The sequence below is a fragment of the Equus przewalskii genome, chromosome 29 (genome assembly GCF_037783145.1).
Source record: "Equus przewalskii isolate Varuska chromosome 29, EquPr2, whole genome shotgun sequence".
NCBI lineage: Eukaryota > Metazoa > Chordata > Mammalia > Perissodactyla > Equidae > Equus > Equus przewalskii.
The window spans coordinates 17,367,570-17,388,599 of record NC_091859.1 but is presented as its reverse complement, the minus strand read 5'-3'; the positions used below and the strand labels follow the sequence as shown (position 1 = coordinate 17,388,599).

Below are 21,030 nucleotides of genomic sequence, written 5' to 3'. Positions count from 1 at the left end.
TGGCGAGGAGTCTTTTGGGATACGGTTTAGGAGTTTTAATTTTATTTAAAGAGAAATATGAAGCTATGGCATTTTTTTAATGAAAAAAATGTATAGACTTTTATGTAGTATTTCCAGTTTAAATGATCCCTGGCTGGTGTTTGGAGAGTGAATGATAGAAGCACAAAAGAGGAAGCAAAGACACCTGAGAGCATGCCTGTTGGTCGTCCAGGTGAGGGGATGGTAGAAGGAGATCTATTTGAAGTAGACTTGACTTGATAGATTAATTGGGGGGGTGGGAATTAGAGAAATGGTAGAAGTCTACAATAATTTTAAGGTTTTGGGCTGGAGCCGACTAGAGAGGTGATCTCATTTAATAAAACTCAGAGTATAAGAGTAAAATTTAAGGTGGGTCCAAGGCTACTATTTTAGGAATATTGTGATTTTCCAATGAGATGTCCAAGTGAAGATGTCAAGTTCTAAGTATTCAATGGCATATAAGCATCTCCAGCTCAGAAAGAACAGTGAGGACTGGAGATGTGAAGCCGGAAGACAAGCAGAAGGCGGTGGCTGAGTGTTGTGGTTAAGAACTTGGGCTCTGCTGCCAGATTCCTTCAGCTTTGATTTTGGCTCTGCCTCTTACTAGCTGAAGTCATTTAACCTCCCTGGACTTTAACTTCCTCTCTCATAAGTGAGAATCATAAACAATGCCAGGTGCACAGTGAGCATCAAAATGTTAGTTATTATTAAAATTATTCTTATTTTTGTTGTAATTATAGCATAGAAACAGACGAGTTTGCCCAAGGGGAAAGGATAAATAGAGAAAAGATGAATCATTAGACTAAAACCTGAGGCACTCTAAAATTTAGAGGCTGGGTGGAAAAAGAGGTGGCTGACAAAGACACTGAGAAGGCTTAGCCCATTGGGTAGGAGAAAAACCACATTGAAACCAAGTAGGCTGCTAGGACAGCAATTAAGACAAAGCCAGAAAATTACTCATCCAGCTCCCAAACTGCAGTGGAATGAAGAGTGAATAGGAACAGAGCAAGAAGAAACAGCCAATGCATACCATTTGTTTGAGAAATTTTGCTATAAAAGGAGACATTGAAATGGGACAGTAGTAGAATGAAAATGTGAAGTCTGAAGACTATTATTGTAAAGATGCATAATTTCAGAAGTCAAAATTGAAGGATTTGTAGAATGAATCACGTCTGCAGATACATATTTGGAGTGTGCAGTGTTTTAAAATAATTTGATTTTGAATTTCTTTAGACTTAGCATGTGTTCTCACAGACACTACAGTAGCCATCGCTTTCTATTGACATTCATTCAGGTCACTAGTGTTGCGTAGAAGGCCTGCCTGACTTCTGCCCAGGCATGTGTGTGTGTACTTGGAATTGACCTAGTAGAGAGGAGAGATATTGAGAGGGAGGAGGTAGTTAAAGAAACTCGGACCTTAAAAAGAGGAAAGGGGGGCTGTCCCGATGGCATAGTGGTTAAGTTCAAACACTTTGTTTCTGTGGCCCGGGGTTCGCAGGTTTGGATCCTGGGTGTGTACTGAGCACCACTTGCCAAGCCACGATGTGGCGGCATCCCACATAAAATAGAAGAAGACTGGCACAGATGTCAGCTCAGCGACAACCTTCCTCACAAAGACAAAACGAAAAGAGGTAAGGGAATAAGATCCTAGGCAACATTTGGAGAATTTACTTGTAACTTCTTGCTCTGTCACAGAAGGGAAAACAGAGAAGATGCATGTGAGTGCAGGTGGATATGATAGCAAAAGTTAATTGAATATTTCTCTGATGACTTCTACCATCACTCTGATGACTTTCAGTGTGGAGAAAAGGAACATAGAAGAGTTGAGGACAAAGGAAATATGATAAAGTAGTCATCTTAGAATGCTAGAAAGAGAAGCAACATCTGAAACACAGTAGATCTCCTGGCCAGGGTGGAAGCTTATCTTTAAGAATTTAAAGTGACACCAATCATCTTTGTGTGTGATTTTCACTAGTAATATACAGCTCAGATGTATGAAAGGAGAGAGTTGAGAGTTGCGTTCAACCAAAGCTGAGGTTTTCCCAGGTGAGTATGACAGAAGAAAAAAAGAAAAAAAAAGGAGCAGAAAGTGCTTGAAAGGGAGTCAATATGATAATGGTCCATTAAATCTAAAGGTAAGGAAAGATGTGAAGATAAGAGATTTAATGAATAGTGAAAAAGTGATGGAGCCAATAGAATGAAGTTCTCATAAGACAAAAATAATAATAATAATAGTAACAGTACTCCACTAGTAGGGTTATGTAATACTTAATAATGACAAACTAGAGGGTATGTCAATGATGGTGGGAATGTGTAACTTTACTATACAGGAGAAGACATAGTAACTACCAGGTCACCATGATAGACATCGAGGTTGGCATCGCTGAGAATGATGACAGGGGTATGAGTAGAGGGTATGAGCAAGCCAGCAAAGAACGCCATCAACTATGAGAGGCTTAATTAGGAGATGAAGCAGTTGATGACAGGGAGGAGGTTGTAGATAAGTAAGCCAATTGTCTTGAGTTCCAGAATGGATGAAGTTTCTGAAAGAGTAGAGAGAAGAGATCATTTGGAAGAGAGAATGTAGAGCAAGAAAAATTCCTCAGTCTTTCAGTTATGTAAGCAAAGAAGAAACAGTAACCTCCACTTTAAAGGCATGGAGTGGAGACAGCCAGATTCTTTTAAGGTAAAGGAAGAAAAGGGAAATTTTCCAAAAGAAAGTGAGGACAAAGGAGAGATTGAAGATGGCAGATGAAGCTTGAAAGATTCTGGAAGAGGAGCTGGGATAGCGTTAGGGGGTACAGGTTTATGGTGGTGCCGGAAGACCTAGAGTTTTGGAGTTGCACTGATGAGTAAGGTCTCTGAGGCAACAAGGGAATTCTTCATAGGAAGTTAGGTAATCATTTCAGACAATAGTTTTATTCCTTATAATTGTTGGAATGGGATATCTATACCCTCCTGCACCTCTTACTGATGTGGCCTTTTGGGGCTGGGGACAAGGGCAGGCAGCAGTGGAGTGTCCTCAGAGTGACTAGCCCTCTCTGCTCATCCCTGCTACAGAACAGAGAGAAGGCAATCGTTAAGATAAGACCATTCTCTTTCAAATTAATTCTATTTAAGCAAGCAGGATGGTAGTTAATTAATTTTGTAGCGTCCTAGCCAAAAGAATTTGTAAAATGTTTCAGGGCTTAAAGGAATAAGCCATAGAGCCTCAGTTACTAGATAGAGCAGCTAGTTGTGATAACTGATCCCCTGAGGGTGTCTCATAAGCAACAAGCTCAGACTCTATTAAGAAAATTATCATGAAACTAGAAGATATTTACCAAGGATAAGAAAGGCTGGAACTGGTAATTAATCCTTGCTCACTGCTCAATGGAGATTAGGTCCTCACGAGATTGTGACAAATTTGAGCTCCCACAGTGCAAGATAGACTTTGAAATGTTGGAGAGGGTCCAAATAAGACCAAGAGAAATTCCTTTAAAGATTGTCCATTTTCATATGGAAAGGTGAAAGGGTTATCTATTTGGAAGAAGACTCAAGAATGATAATTTCTGCTTTCAATTCTATATTACGACAAGTATTTGGTTATTAAATTGTCATTAAACAACTGAATGAGTAGGCAGTGTTCTGAAGCCTGAGGAAGACGTCACTCAAACACCAATAACCCAAAAAAGGATAGTGTGAAAATGTTATTCCTGGAAATAGAGTCTTACAGGTTCAGCCAGAGACTTCTAGAAAGCAAAGACCGGGTAGATCCCACTTCTTTGTCACCTGACAATGTGTGCAGAGTACCAGATTAAATAATACAGGAAGAGAAAGAAATCTTAGCTATTTTCATGGATATTCGATTCATCTATTTTTATTCTAAAGCATCTGAAAGAGCCTAAAACTAGTGATGGATAAACAGCCTTAGAATCTAAGGAACTGAGACCCACCACTGCCTTTTTACCGTCACGAATATCCCTCAGCCAAGCTCAGTAACATCTGGGAAATTGACCCAATTTGGTTTTCTCTTTGTTTGTGTCACATATGACAATGGATAATTTAACATCTGAGTGTCAGTTTACCCATCTGTGAATGGTGATATTCACTCTGATTGAGAATGTGGTAAGAGAATTAACAATATATAAGGTCATCTAACACACAATGTGGGACATTGCTGCTAAAAGAGAGCCAGCTGGGAACTCAGATTCAGGCCTTATTTCAAAAATGCCTCCGAAAGTAGCCTCTATATGATGTGAGTCTGCGAGGATTCCAGGAAGAAGTTCTTGTCTCCAAGATGGGCTCTCTACCGTTTGAGAGGTCTTCGTAGATGTCCGTACTTTACCCAGTATCACTGTTTCGATCACAAATAAAACTGGTCCCAAGAAAAATAATGTACACTGAGAACAAATCATTTGGAAGCAGGTCTGGAAGATGGGGATAATGACTGAGAATGCCCTGAGGAGACTGGCAAAGAGGTTTTGGGGAGAGGAAAGGCAAGAGTGAAGACAGAAAGGGGAGTGAGAGACCTGAAGACAAACCTTCTTCTCCTTCATCAGTTTGCCCAGAATCAAACCGGCTTTCAAAATTCAATACAGCTATTCACGTCTGGTCACGGAGGAAAGATTCTCGATGCACAGGTTAGACACAGACTCCTAGATTTATGTAAAGCATACCAGAACACAAGATGCAAGTTTCATCTTTTTCTAGAATTTTTGCAGAGTGAATGAAACTAAAAAATGGAAATTTAATACAAATATATTTTCCCTCCAAACTTGTAATAAAACTCAGTTTCACAAACCATGACAGGCACCAAGACCCTAAAACAAATCTTGCATTCTGGGGGAAATTTTTTCTTATGTAATTTGATTTGTTTGGCTCTGATAGATAAAAGAGAGAAAAAGGAGACTTTTAGAAAAACACTCAGATCATATTTATGCATTACTTCTGGACATAATTTTTGAATAAATGTTCACACAAAAGGTTCATTGTTTCATTGCTCTCAAAGCATTCCAAGCAATCAAAATAACTTGGAAATTTCTTTTTTTACTCACCTAACACTAAACAGATAAGGCTTTTGCAACATTTACTGAATTTCAGTTAACATTAATGAAACATGAAGAAAGCAATTCAAGACAGGCAAGATTTAGGAAAATGATTTCTTATTAGAATGTTTCTGAACTATCCATCTATAGTATCACCATATATATTAACTTTTTTTCTTAGTTGGTGAATTTGGTATAGATCAGATATGTTAAAACCAACTTTTTCCACTTAAAAATCTCAAAGCGACACACTGGCAATTACAATTCTTTTAACATAATTTTAAGAGCTTTATATACTATGTAATTTGGATTTTACTGTTTAATTTGAGTGACTATAAAGTAATTTGGGTCTTTTAAAGACTGAGAAGCATTTCTCAAGGTTAGCTTTTCCAAACAGAAAATTGAGTGTTATAAATTCCACCTCCCACAGACCAGAATTCACAACCATTGGTCAGGGGCAAATAGCACTGGCTCTGCATCCTCAGTCACTTCATGCCACTTCATCAAGTAGGAGCCAAAGGTAAGTTTTTACACTTGTTTTCTTCTTGGGTTAGAGATTTTTTTTTCCTACTCTAACAACCTTTAAAAAAATAATTCAACTTGCCTTAATATCTCATGGTGAACTGTGACTCAATGGATTTGATTTAACTTTGCTATTTTTATATTTACATTATTCTTAGAAGATCCAAAATTCTGAATTAGCTTAGGAATTAATAACATACAACAAAATAGTTGATCTTAATGGTCATGACATATGCCAATCAAACTTTAGTAGTTTCCAATATATTCCTTACATCAAGTGCCCTGACACAGATCACATTCTTTGCTAGTATAGACAGGCACTATTGATTGATATTGATTGATATGATGCAAAAGAAGCAAATGGTGAGATTGCAGGTGTTTAAAAATAAACTGATGATCATATGGAAACATGCATTAGGATGTCTTTTGAAGCTATACATTTTAAAGCTTTATATAAGCATACATTTTTAAAACATAATGAAATGGTATAAAATGGACGAGAAATTAAAAGTTTCAACAAAGACTACATTAAATACTAATATAATTACTTAAAGGAAGGAATTTTTTTTTTAACCAAACATAGATAGATGTTCTCCGTATTTCTAAGGTTCACACAGATTGCCCTTTTGCTGATAGCTTTAATGGATATGCCAAATGCAAGTAAACTCTAATATGTAGACAGTTATAATCAAATATAGAGATGAAGTGAGAAAGAGAATCAGCAAGTGCACAATTTCTTTGAACACTGAAAGGTGCCAGAAATGTACAAGGGAAATATTTTTTCTAGGTTAGCAGTGGCCACTATTAATACTTCCCACTTGCGTGTGGGAGAATGTTTTCTGGAAGATTTGCAAATCACACAGTTTTATTAAGTAAAACTTTGTTGGTAATTGCGTAGAACAGTTCCAAATCTGCCATCCTGCAAAGACTTGTGCAAAGGTGAGTAAAGTAGCGGCTTAGTGTATCCAGAGGGAATAAAAAATTTATTTGAAGAAAGCATAGGAAGGGATAAAAAGGAGCTCCTTGTACTGCTGCTTATTCTCAGGGGAATTTCATATCCTTCTGCCTAAACCTGCTTCACAAAGACTCTCTTTCAAGTAGCTGAAGGTCGTTTTGTCTGTCAGTGCATTCAAGTTTAAAAGTAATATTTACCATGAATTCCCTTTTATATGTGTGCATAGGTACAAACACCACATGCACTGTTTTTAAAGTAAATGCCAGAGATATGTCCACCTTACAAAACCTTTAATGTTAGACACGCTTGATAAAACTTTTACAAATACTTTGCTTCCTCAATAAATGACCACCAGGTATCGTTTTTGATAGGCTCAACTTAAATGTTTAAATTAAAAATGAGAGGGGTTTTTTTCCTAAAGTAAAATGTATTTAAAAGAGTATATACAGACCTAAAATAATTAAAATTATAAGATCTTGATGGAAACCCAAAAAAGCATGCTGCTATCATGGAAAATAAGAATTGTGCCTTTTAAAGAATTATGAAAGATTGCTCTAATCCCACGTCTGTGCAAACCCTCCCCTAAAGGAATCTTGCCAAATAGTGGCTTTTAGACATGTATTCCTGTCGATTTTGAGTTTAAACCTTAGATAGCTATCAAGAATTGAAATAAAACAATAAGGACTAAAGGAAAAATATTTTTCTTTTCTGCTCAATTTAGTTAAGAACATATTTTTTAAAATAGTGTATTAAATATTAATATTTAATATACATATTAAATTATGGATGTATTAATGATATCTAGAGGCAACAGAAAAGTAAAAGGAAGAAAAAAACTTCATTACTTTGTCTGGAAAAAGCCCCAGGCTTGAATGTACAAGAAACATTATGAGTCCTAGTTATATTACTAGCCGACTTTTGTTGGTTTCCTCATCTCTAAAACGGTGTGACAGTTACAGTGATCATCGTCAACATCATCATCGTCATCATTATCATTCCTACATCCGAGAGTTGATGAAAGAAACTTAATACTTAGGAAATGGTAAAGTTCTTAGATAATGTAAAGGCTTTTGTGAATAAGTGTATCACAATCTTTCTGCATCTCATTTTCTTCATGTTTCTCTATAAAATGAAATCAGTTTCACTGTAATTACAATATCTACTGTGAAAATGTGGATAGGTTTGTAAATTACTTTGAACATCTGGTATCAATGGTCCTCAGAAGCCATACAATTTCATGTGTTATGTTTATAAATTATCCATGTAAAGAAAGCTACCAACTTGAGTTTCTCAGTGTTGACATTGATTTATCATTTCTATTTGGTGCAAACTATTCATAAGTTAAAATCAATTAAATATTTATGCTTTTTAATATTTTATGATAAGGAAAGTTTGAAAAATGAAAACATTAGCAAGACTCGTTCTGGGACTTGTCATCCTTGATGCTGCTGTGACTGCTCCAACTCTAGAGCCCATCCACTATGACTCAGAAACCTACGATGCCACCTTGGAAGACCTGGACAATTTATACAACTATGAAAACATACCTATTGGTCAAGCTGAGGTAATTCATTCCCCCCCACTCTGCACCCACCCCTTCCCGCTTCAGACTTTTAAAAGCTTTCTATCAGGAGTTACTGGGGTTTGTTCTCTTCAAATAGATTTTTGTGTGTTTATAATTAGAGATGTTCTATCAATAATTTCACATGAACCTTTTCTCCAGAACACATTCAATCTGTGGGAGGTTAACATCGTAACACTCTTTTGCTTTCTTATAGTACTTCATTTTCTTTATATTGCCTCACAAAATTGAAAAGAAAAAGAGTTTCTATGAAGTTAGAATAGAGAAAATTAGAGGAAAAGGAAAACAATTAGAGGAACATCAATAAGGAAAAGAAGAATTAAAATAATACACATGCAATAATGAGGAAGTTTGGGATAAAGGAAAAAGATTAACATAAATTTGGAGAAAATACAAAGAATTCAGAGAAAGGACAATGGTTTGGAACTCCACTATGTTCCAAGAGGGAGTGTGTTTTCCTAGGTGACTGATTATCTCTCAGCAGTAATGTAGGCATTGACAAGGTTATAGCCCATTACATAAATCTGATATGACATGTTTCTAATTAAATGCTAGGCTTTTTACATAAACAAAAGATGCAGCCTAATTTTTTTGAATCAGAAAACAAACAGACCTTGAAATGCTGGAGTGTAATTAATGTACAACATTGACAAAAGCTAATTAAGTATAAGTAAACCAAAAGGGAAATTACATCACCTTTACAGGATCATAACATGTTTTGGGCAGGCTTTCAAGTGTAAATCTTCTTAGAATAACTGATTTTGATAATCAGGGAAATGAAATATTTAGACAAAAGTATATATTTAAATTGTATGGAACTTGGATATATCTTATTAAGATAGTAAACATTCTCATCCTTGTTTATGTTGCCTTATAAAATACAAGAAGCAGATTTTCAGAATATAATAATTTTCACGTCTTCTCCCCTGCCCTATTTTTCTTTCCCTGTCTTTCTCTCTTTCTCCCTCACCTTCTAGCTGCCCCCCCACTCCCTCTATGTGCTCCCCTCTCTGAGTCTCCCTTTTTAGTAAAGTTTCTCGCTTGATAGCAGATAACTTTTCCTTGGCACATTTGGTTGTGACTCTGCTTTCTAAGTCTTTGTGAATGTTCACTATCTGATTCATTTCACTCTATGGCTTCTGATATGTTAAGGGGATTTTCTGTTGAGAATTTGTAGTCGTTAACACCAGTCTCGCTCTATGTGACCTATGTATCTCCAACCTAATGTATCAATGGAGAGTCTAAGAAGGAAGTTTTCCAGTGCTTAACCCATCTCCCCTGCTCCTTTTTTCACCTTGCATAAATATAAAAAACAACTCAGTGTATATGTCTACCAAATTATCTACCAAATTAAATATTTTAAACTTATTTGTCATTCCTTCAAAAAATATTTTATAAGATTGAAGAGGTTTGATAATTACCATAACTGAATCCTCTATTTTGAGCCAAGCTAGTGAATGGATTCAAGGGGCCATTTTTTGCCTTCAGAAGACCAAAAGAACATTAGAAAGAATACTGTTGAGACCAAGCTGTGCTAGGGGAAATTGTGAAGGGTGTGAGCTTTGTGTGCAGCTGTCTTTTAAGCCATTCCTTGCTGTCATGATCTTTTTTACTTCCCAGGAGGCCCTGGACATTCTCATGAGATTCTAAAGTTTTCCCCGGCATCAAGAAATTTAAGCTAATGAATACGTCTATTTAAAGATCATTTAGGGAGGCTGGCCCGGTGGCCTGATTGTTAAGTTTGGCATGCTCGACTTCAGCAGCCCAGGTTCACAGGTTTGGATCCCAGGTGTAGACCTATGCTGCTCTTCAGCCATGCTGTGACAGCGACCCATATACAAAAATACAGGAAGATCAACACAGACGTTAGCTCAAGATGAACCTTCCTCAAGCAAAAACGAAAAGATGATTTAGTATACAATCTTCCCTCAGTATTTCCATTTTCTGGAACACCAACCTTTCTGCAAGGTACCAAACACAATTCATTATATCCTATACACCCGGCCTTTACTACATGCAAACATCTCTAATTTTCCACAGAACTCTTTCAAACTGCCTAGCCAAACTCAAATCCTTAATAACTGAGGGCTCCAGAGAGCCACAAATAATCCCTTGTGATTGATTGAAATGTATGTCATCTCTGATTTAACAATCTTTTATGACGAAGTCATCATCTGGAAAACAATTTATAGATAAGTGATAGATATAGATATACATATACATGTGCTATAATAAAAAAATAGCACATCTGAAAACATAAACTATGCATAATTTAAAAAAATATTTACAAGGTTGGTCCAGTAGCAAAAAGCAATTAACCAACTCGCTCACCCACCACCTATGCAAATAGAAATCCAAAAACAATATGACAGAGTTAATAAGATGACACGAGGAACAAAATTCAAAAGAACTTTAGGTCTGATCTTCATAAATTATTACTATAAATTGCTTTACAAACAAATAAACAAAGAACCAGTATATAATTCTATTGGAGGATATGAAATAAAGCCAGTAGATCCAGTCACGTGAATGGATTCCAGAACATAGTTACTCATGACATGAATTTCTTGAATGCAGTCTTGAAAGTTCAGAGTCTGGTGAGTCCTGGTGAGATTAGTTATCTCATCTTTATAAATTAAGGTCAGTTGTTCCAGATATTTTTTATCCCGTATGACATTTTCTGAGTGAACACTGACAGCACACCCATACAGAGTAGTTGACGAAAAAATTCATGGTAAATGAAGCACAAAGAGAATGGTGGGATCAGATTCTTCAGTTTTCTTATTCTCAATGCCAAGAGCATGGTTGTGCCTGATTTAGAATTTATTTCCTCTATAGAAAAGACAACCTTATATTTTAAAATTATAAATTTATGGGCTAACTGAACAATGCTTCAAAAATATATGTCAATTTCTGTCTTATAAACTCCAAGACTTGGCATCTCATGCCAATATAGTAGACCCTTTGGTCTAGGCTTTGACTGATTAATCCTCAAGGCTTTTGACATATGCAGTAGGCATAATTCTAAGATATCTCCTAAGGGACCCATCCCTGTGGTTTGTCCATTACCTTTATAATCCTTAACATCATGAACATATTGGGATTTCGTTCTTGTAATTAAGTTATGTTATATGACACAGCTGGAATTTAAAAAGGGAGATGAGCCTGACCTAGACTCATGAGCCCTTTAATCAGCACGTTGAGGTCCAGGACAAAACTTGAAGCATGAGAGAAATTCAACATAAGGGGAACTGTCTGTTGCTGGCTTTAAAGATGGATAGGTCCATGTAGCAAGGAGTGCAAGAAGCGCCTACTTCCTGGGAGAAGCTGACAGCCAGCAAACATCTGGAAACCTTGGTCCTATAGACATAAGAAATCTCAAGCTTCACATGATTTCACAGCCCTGGCCATCACCTTGATTGGCCTTGTGAGACCCTGAGCAGAGAACCCAGTCAGACCATCCCTGGGCCTCTGACCCACAGAAACTGTGAGCTAAAAAATGCCTATAGTTTTGAGCTGCTAAGTTTATGGCAGTTTGTTATGCAGCAGGAGAAAACTAATACAGTATGTAACAATTTAAACTTTTTTCTGAAAACCAAATTTGAGTTACAATGCTGCAAGGCTTGCATTTGTGAGTCCAGTGATTTATCTAGTTAATGAGCCAGATCGCCCACCATCCCCAGGGTAAGAATCTCAATAGAGCTTTGTTGATTCCTACTGGCGGTAGTATATTCATTATCTCCTTGGTGGTTGGAAAAGGTCATGAAATATTTCTGGTTTTGAAAGTTATATGCAGTAATAATCTTCCAGAGTGATGACTTATGTGATTTCTAATGATCTAGAATATCCAGGATCCACTGGATTCTATGTTAGGAGCAGATTTTAGGCCCAGCAAGTCCATCACAGTGCTCTATATTACCCAGCAGATAAATTTATTGGTAAAATTTGAAGACCAAAATATAGGCTATAAGACCAAAATATAGACGTTTTTCTTCCTAGTGAATAATGGCTAACCTTAATCGAGGACTTATTACATGTTGGATACTGTTCTAGACATATCATATGTATTATCTCATTTGTTTCTCACAACAAAGCTATGAAGTACCATTGTTATTTCCATTGACTAGATGAGGATATTGAGACAAGGAGCAACTAAGTAACTTGGCTAAAATTACACAGTTATTAATGGTATATAATCATAATGATGTCATCTCACATCAAAAAATAATTTTCAATAGGTTGAGATAATATTGTATTACCCTTCCTCCATTTTTTACCATTCTCAAAATTGGCCTTTTAACTTATATCAATTTTAGTTGAACTGAATGCCAGGTGCTCCAACACTCCTAAAAGAGAAAGAAAAGCATTCTCCTATGGGTGAATAACGTGAACCAGAAGTAACCTTTATAGACAACTGACTGTTATCTAATTATTGTGTGAAAGAATGACTTAAGACGAACTACCTCAAAGAATAATTACGGATAGGCACTCTCCAACATTTGTCCACGTTATGGGCAACGTGTATGTATCTCACATATCTGGTGGTCCAGTATCCAGGGAAGTATTTTCCCTTAAAGAGTTCATCAGAAAACTACATAGCTCAGAATTTGGTATTCTTTGAGTGGCTTAAATTGAGACTGTGTTGTTGATAAGATCTGTTTTCACGGTATAGTTTTTAGATTGTTGATTGTTCATTTCTCTCAGGTCTAAGAAAAACATTGACCTGTCCATGAGTAATTTCCTTTGTCCAGAAGAGTACTCAGTGTCTGTATTAATATTTATGGAGGCTCTAGTGAAGGATATGAACTTCCATTCCTCTGGTAAAATGTCCTCAGCTCCATTTAGACAATTAGGCTTCTCCTTGTCTATACCAACTGATTTTAGTCTTACATAATTAGTTTTACTTAATTGCATCTGCAATGTCCCTGCATCTTTAGTAAACACCAAGAATGTTATACTACAGAGCCCTGTGGAGCACTTGATTGTATTTACTGTAGGATGATGTGAAGGTCATTGTAAATGCTCTTCATGAAGATGTGGAGGAGAAATTTCTCTCAGGTGTCAGTGTCAGAATGGGTTGCAACTTTTAAGAAATGTGCTTATTTTCTGTGCTCTACATCTTGTAATTAATTGTGTTTTTCATTTTACTCAGAAACCTGGAGCCTAATTTTTTGCCTCATTCTTGCCTCATTTCATATTATCTCCCCCACCTTTATTTTCCTGTTGTCCTAATCTCCTCATGTCAATTGTTTGAAGTATTACCATACATGCTTTTAAAACCACCGCATATTGTTTCTGGAATAAGTTGGGATATGCATTCATAAGTAGAAAGCAATAACAACTAATAAAGAAGTAAAAGTAATAATTGACCAATAGGAAATTTCTTGAATGAAGGATGCCTCCCTTGCTATTACTCTTCATTGATCTTAAAATTAAGGCCAATTTTTCTCTTTCATAGAGAGAACAAGTAAACCACATTGTTTAAAATCATTCCTGATTTTAAAATCAGCTTGAAGATAGCTTTTAGAGATGAAGACACTATAAGATTCATCAAAGGAATGAACATTAAATTTAGTGGAGTTCTAGGAATGGGAGAGAACTCATTGAAGGCAGTTGCATCAAGTAACAATTGAGCGATGGTTTCTTTTCACTTGTCATCATGATAACATGGCATCATGCAAAATCATTTTAGACTATACACTGATGTCCCTCAGACCAGAAACTGCTGAAGTAGAATTAAACTAATTTTGGACTACTTATATAATCACTATCTAATTTAGATAACGATATATAAAAAGAATTTTTATTTAGGTTATCTGAATATAATAAATTGATATAGAACTTTCTTAATGATGATGGGTAATGTCTCAAAAATCATCTTTGTATTTTCTGAACAAAAAGTAATTAAATTAGTAATATTTCTAGCATTTTTTCCTCCAGTAACAAAAGACATGCAATACTTTTATCTTTATATTTGCAATTATCTCTCACTTTGGCCAATTTATACAATATGTTTTAAAGTTTCAAACATATGGTTTGCATATAAAACCCTTTTTATTGGAAGAACTTTAACTCAGTCAGTCTGAATTAAATATTCTTTTCAGGATTTGGCAAAAAATAAAAGCTAATCTTCATTTTCCCTCTTCACTGAAGATGCTCTGGAGGGAGGGAGGGAAGAATCTGCCTGATGAGCTTTTAATATGGTTGTTGATCGACTTTCCATATGCTTCTTTTAAAAACAGTGTGAAAGCATTTGATTCTGATTTTAAGCTATTTGAAAATCTTAAAAAAATGAAGCAACAAAAATATACAATTATGTAGGCTCACAGGAAACCAAGAGAACACTGATAGCCTTTGCCAGTGACTTATTTGTATTTGTACTATGCATTATTTATGAGACCACAGATGTAAGTTAATTCCCATAACTATCCCTTGAAATAAGATATTATTCCATTATTACTATTATTATTAATGGAAACAACTGAGGATCAGAATTTTGTCCAAGGTTACTCAGCTAGTAAGTTTCAGAGTAAAATTTAAACCAGATTCTTTTAATGCCAAACCAAAGAAACTTTGGCACTAAAAGCCTCCATTATTTTCTTGCTTCTTCTCTTTCATCTTTATTTCTTTGAGTAAATATTGGGTCCAATATTGGGTTTTCATTCTCCTGAAATTAAGTAGTTTGACAATTAGGAATTAGAAAATTAAGAATTTTCAAGTGATTACAATTGACACAATATTTAAGCATCTCTCTTAGCTGTCAAAGTATTTAAGGGAGTGAGAGGTAAGATGATCCTTCTGAACTGAAAGCTGCTTTGTGAGAAATATGGGGATTGAGCAATCTTTGCCAAACACATTTCTTCTTCATCCATTTTCAAGATAAAATAGAAAAGAAGATACAGCTTTCATTGCCAGTGTTCATGGTCAAATTCTTTTAGATAATTAATACGGATCGCTTAAATCAATTTGAGTAACAGACTAATCTTTAGAACAGAATTCCATTGTGCTTAACATATCAACATGCCAGTATGTGAAACTCAAAGGAATTTTCTTTAGTAACCCAGGCTGAACAGCTAGGAGCCTTTTAACACCTTTGGAAACCAACTGTTGACATAATAGTAACAAAGAATAGCTTCAAGAGTTATTATCAACCTTGTAAGACAATTTGGGAGAAAGATAAATTTAAAATTCTGTTTTAAACAAAGGTTTAACAAAAACCTTAGGTTGTGCTTAGAGTAAAAATCCAAATAACATTCTGGATTTCAAATATCTTTTTTAAAAAATGGGAGAGAAATCAATAACTTAAATACTATCTGCTGAAGAACTAGGCTTACTGGTTAGGAACTGACTGGCACAGCGGGATCCTACACTAAGCAAATAAATGGGTGAGGACCTTTACTTCCAAGTCTGGCTTTGCCTGAGTACTTAAACCATAAACACTCACTCTACAAAGCATGGTAGGAGAACCCATCAGCTTTGGGTGTTGCTCATGTATACACCTGTTACATTCTTGGGAGGTGGTTTGTCACAATGTTCAGTGACATGGGCTCTGGAGTCAGACTCCCTGTGTCTGAGTCCCAGATCTGTCACACCAACTGTATGGCCTTGGACAGTCATACAATTCCTCTGAGCTTCAGCTTCCTATTTATAAGATACTTTGTGAGGATTAAATGAGAAAAACTTGTTAACTGTTTAACTTAAGGCCTAGCACATAGCAAGTGTTCAATAAGTGTTAGCTTTACCATCAAATCATTCATTCAATCAACAGCCACTGAAGCTTATGCACTGGTGATCAGGGGAGCCTTTGTGGAAAGGATGGGATTGGAGCTGAAATGAAGGCTAAACCCATTGGGCATGAGTGCGTTTTAGATCCACTTACCAATCTTTTGATGAGAGCCAGGAATTGGGGTAGGTAAATTATACCAAGTTCCCCGCCATCCCTCAGTACCTCCCAGTCTAGTCATCTTATAAATACACAATTTCAACACAATAGAAGAAGTGAAAATAGGTAAATATAAACAAGATCTGTAGTTATCTATTGGGATATAAGGTATCTATGAGTTCAGTCACAAAATACATATGCTGAGAAATTACATTCCCAAATCTGTCATCAGCTTTAGAGCTGACAGTAAACCTGAGATATAAGTTATTTTACTTGTGAGCTTATCTGCCACCTTTTCTGAACAGTATTTAAGTGAATAAATGCTATAATGTGTACAGAAATAGATATATGTAATAAATATAAATATAGATAAAAATATAATCTGTTTAATAGTATTACCTTGTAAAATAACTTACAAAAATATATAATATAGAGTACATTGTCTTATATTATCCATAATATCACATCTTATATCTTATTATTTTTGTGTTATGTTACATTATGGTATGAAAAATGTAAATAGAAAGTGAGACAAAGAAAAAAATAAGAGTTTAGAACATAATATGAAGCCAGGAGTCAGGTACATAGATGAGAATGTATATTATTTTGTATTATAACACATACAGATACATATAATATTGAAGTTTTTCTAGGCAATAAGTGTTAGATTTTAAGGAATCTAATACGTGCTCCTCCTATGCCCTACCTAACTTCAGAATCAGTTGAGAGACAGAAATGGGACTCACACAAATAGAGCTCAAAATACTCCCTTTACTACTGAGAAAGGTTAAGTTGAAATATATGACTTAGGTGTGAAGCAACTATAGGCTTCCTAATACAAAGTTCCAGAAATAGACTATGCCATCAGTCTCAGGCAATGGTGGTTGACGACAGGCCTCAGAACAGCACCTGATTCAGGAAATCTTAGCACATGGAGGGACAAAACAGAATGTATGCTCTTGACAGACAGGCAATTCCTCTCAAGGGGAAAATAAACCACCTAGACCTAGTCCCATCTCCCGATCAGATCACCAATTAGCCCTGTCATTCTTCCTCCCTTGGGAGGAGGGAGTAAAGGAGCAGACAGCAGAGGCGCCCTCTCAGGATGGCGGGCTTTCAAGCCATTAGGCTTAACCATTAAGTTCAACATAGCTCTCTCTTTCAAGAGACACAATCAGTCCATTTTAAAGACAATTGTGTTCCCACCTTCATGAGACCTATCCTCATGCCAACCACCACTCTTAGGTGTGCTCTGGCAGAATGTAGATTTTGACCCTAGAAGCTCTGAAATGGATCCAAGACCATTAATGAATTTATCTTAAAGGCCTCTCTGTACTTGAGACTGAAATTTCACTCTCAGTTCTTTGTTCTACCTCAGCTTATATCAAAGCACATTATCTAAGAATAGAGCTGCTGAGAAGTTCTGCAATGAAATTAAATGCTAAGTAAATATACTCCGATGATACAATTCCAGAAACATAAAGATGACATAATGTTGTATATAGCTCCCCAACTTCTATGAAGTTTTTGAGAAAAAATAAAAGACTACACATTGACTTCTCCTGCAAACTAAAGTCTAAACTTGTTTAAATCCAAAGAGATTATAGTACAAAATCAAAATTACTTGCTTTGTGATTTAAAAGTCCAAAGAATATGCAGTCTAAAATTTCCCTTTCTCAATTACTTTGACCTCATCTCGGCTGGATGGATTCTGAGCGCCTAGGTCAAGCTGGATTCTTTCAGTAACTACAACCTGAGTGGACTCCTCCAAATACAGATACAGTTTCTTCAGAGGCACATAAATTATTAATTCATTGCCAAGTGTTCCATGACCTTGATATTTAAAGAGAATGAAGCATTAATTGCACACACAATATTATTACAACACTGACGCCAACTCCCATCAAATTTAAAGAACAAGTTCATCCTGAGTCTCTAAAATAGTTATTCTAAGTAAAAGTATATTCCCCAAACCAGTACATAGTCTTGCCAGAGACTTAAGAAGAGACTTGGTATCTGAGAAGTCAGAAGACGAAAGAGATCCTGGTTTAGCCTCATCCAGATGTAGACAGGCTGGTGTTCATAGTCTCCAGTCTGCAAACTTTGAGCTCAAACACAATTTGGAGAAATCTACCACGAGGAGTTAAATTCTGGCACTGTTTTACCATTATTAGAGCAGCTGTTCTCAAAGTGTAGTTCCTGAACTGGCAGCATGAGTATCACTAGGGAGCTGGTCGGGAATGCAAATTCTCAGGTCCCACTCCAGACCTAATGAATCAGAAACTCCAGAGGGAGACCCAGCGATCAGTCATTTAACAAACTCTCCAGGTCATTCTGATGCTCCTGTGGTATAAGCAGCACTGAACTAGGAAACATCTCTCCTCTCAGAGTAGCATTTGAGATATTCCTGTTTTCTAGCAAAGTTTGCAAACATACAATGGTGGCAGGCCCAGTCACCAGGTCTACCCGAAGCTTCTTTCTCTTTCTTTCTGCATATTCAAGGCTTTTGAATTCCCATTTTCCTGCCAACCCTTGAGTTTCTGGCACCAGATGCTTCATTGAGCGTGTGTTCCATCAGGAGACAGAATTTCTTGTAAGTGAGAATTTTCATCCAGCGGGGTTCTCCAGCCTGGAAGCTATGCCCCCAGTGGCTTCTACCCTCACTTCCTGCTAAGGAATTCAAGAAATCAGCCTCCTTAGAGAGTTTTCCCCTCTTCCCCATTTTTTTTTTTTTCCAGTTGGAGAATCAATCTCAGCAGATTCCTGAACTAAAGCTGCTGTTGATGATTCTGAAGCCTGTGGTCCCTGGGAACCCAGTGAAAAGCAATCCTTCTACCCTCTTCTGATTGAGATGTTACTCAACATTCCAAAGTTCCAGGACTTACTAGCATTACTGTCTCCTACATCCTGTTCTGCAGAATAAGTTTCCTCTGTAATGTGGTGGTTCGCAACTTGACCATATATTTGAACCACCTCTAGAGTTTTTAAAAACCCTAATTCCTGAGCCACACCCCATACTATTGAAATCAGAATCTCTGTGGGTGGGACCCAGATTTGGTATTTGACTTCCCTCAGCTATTCTTTCAGTGTGAGTCAGTTACTATTTCTGTTTAACCAGTTTAATATGCTTTTTAATTTGGTTGCTTTACTTCTCCAGTACTCTGTGCTACATAAGTGACTTTTTCTTTTCTGGTTCAGACTTTTGTTTTTCTAGCATAGTCCTCTAGATTTTATCTTGTGGCATATTCCATGAAGATAGATAAAAAGTCAGTAACATATAAATCCACCAAAAGTAACAGTGTCCAAAAAAATTTGGGGAAATCTTCATATTTCTGAGTTGGATGATCCTACACTGGACATGTTCTCCCCTCATACTAATTTCTAACCCAGGATTGGACTTGACCTGTTTTTGTCCTGCTTTGTCCTCCTTTAATATGCCTAATTTTCACTAGATCTTCCCTAATTCCACAAATTTCTCATTCTAACTCTCCTAGGGCAAATTGTGGTAAACTCTGTCTTGAGTTTGCTAGGAGCAGAGAGACTCACACTATGTTTATTAAGGTTCACGCACACGGAGGCATTGGAATAGTTCAAGAATTATTGTTTAGTAAACCTGTCATCCACCACATTGTACAAATATTGGCTTGTGATGTCAATGACTCGGTGTAAGATGCAGATAGGTGGGCTCTAGAGGGTAATCACAATGACATCATCCCAATCTCTTCGCTAACATCCAGTGTGGGCTTTAAAGAGGTAAATGATATGCATGCAAATATACATTATACACTCCATTTCTTAATACTTACAACAAAGAAAATATATCTAAATGATACTGAGGCTGGATCAAATCTTTCATGTTTGTTCTCTTTGAAGTTATGACATAAAAATGATTAAAGACATAAATATGCAAGAAATCAAATCCAGGACACTTCAGATAAAAATCCTTCTACTATAACTATATTGAAACTATAATATATATAGAATGGAGATTGAAAGGGATTGGTACATTTTGGTAGGGAGAGAAAAAAGATCATAGAGTGGAATATTGTCAAAGCCAGTTAACTACTATTCAGCAGCCTTCTCCTAGTGGCAGGATGATTTCTGTAATGCTAGTGACTGCAAAAACTTATGATAATCAACAGATTTAAAGATTTTGATCCCTTGGAAAACAGCCATTCATTTTCCTTGTGCTATTATAGAGCTGACTTACTAAAGTCCTTTGTTCTGGTTCTATGGTCATCAACGATCTTTTGATTATAATTAGTATCTCAAATGAGACTACAGAGAGTACAGAGAATATATTGGGAGCAATAAGAGGATTCAAGTCAGCATGCTGGTTTAGTACAGTCTTTGAATTTGTTTAAAGTAATTCTGCCCCAAGAGATAAAGTCAGGCTTCCAAATTTGTAAAATTTTGCACGGCTTTACCACTGATACTGGATAGTAGAAACAATTTTAATGTAATAATTGTCTCTTTCAAAGGCAATTGTCTAGTAGCTGGTCCTGGGACATCCTCTGTAAGTGCACAGACTTTCCTGTTCAAAATGTCTGTAATTTCTGTTTGGTGATACGTACATCATCATCATCATCACCATGAGCGCATAGCACATTTATGCAGAGCGGTTCTCCATGTTAAAAGGCATGGCTTATTCTTCTTTGTGCCTCAATAAAGTATGTGTTAGGAGGAACAATTTGCTGTGTGTTAGGATGGGACAGGCTGAAACTAGAAAAAATTACTAAATTACTCCATCATAAAATAGAGAGCTAGAGTTTGGAAGATTCCAAATATCTTGGTTTTCAGTCCAACTTCTTTGTTTTCAATTACTGTGACTGACTCTCTCCTCCTACCCCCATCCTCATGAGATTACTGATTTCAGCCCACACTAAATTGTCCTTTTGGCAACCTTACTTGGGGAACAAGGGCAGTGAGGGAAAAGGGAATATGAACTGACTTTGCCATTAGTGGATGTTTCTAAAGCCTTTGCCAAAGTTCCCTGCAATATTATTTGGAGACACTCAATTAGAACTAGATGATACATTTTGTA

General features: G+C 36.4%; 1 protein-coding gene across 2 annotated transcripts in view; it reads left to right on the top strand.

Annotated features, from left to right (window-relative positions):
* Window positions 1-21,030, top strand: part of EPYC (epiphycan) — a 52,868-nt gene that overhangs the window by 10,775 nt on the left and 21,063 nt on the right. The window contains exons 2-4 of one of the 2 annotated variants that reach the window (XM_070600681.1): window positions 1,517-1,649; window positions 5,476-5,565; window positions 7,909-8,086. In XM_070600681.1, coding sequence (XP_070456782.1) covers window positions 7,922-8,086 — 165 coding nt within the window. In that variant the 5' untranslated portion in view covers window positions 1,517-1,649; window positions 5,476-5,565; window positions 7,909-7,921. Of the gene's footprint in view, window positions 1-1,516; window positions 1,650-5,475; window positions 5,566-7,908; window positions 8,087-21,030 lie in introns of those variants that run through there. The other variant, XM_070600683.1, reaches the window with a different exon arrangement.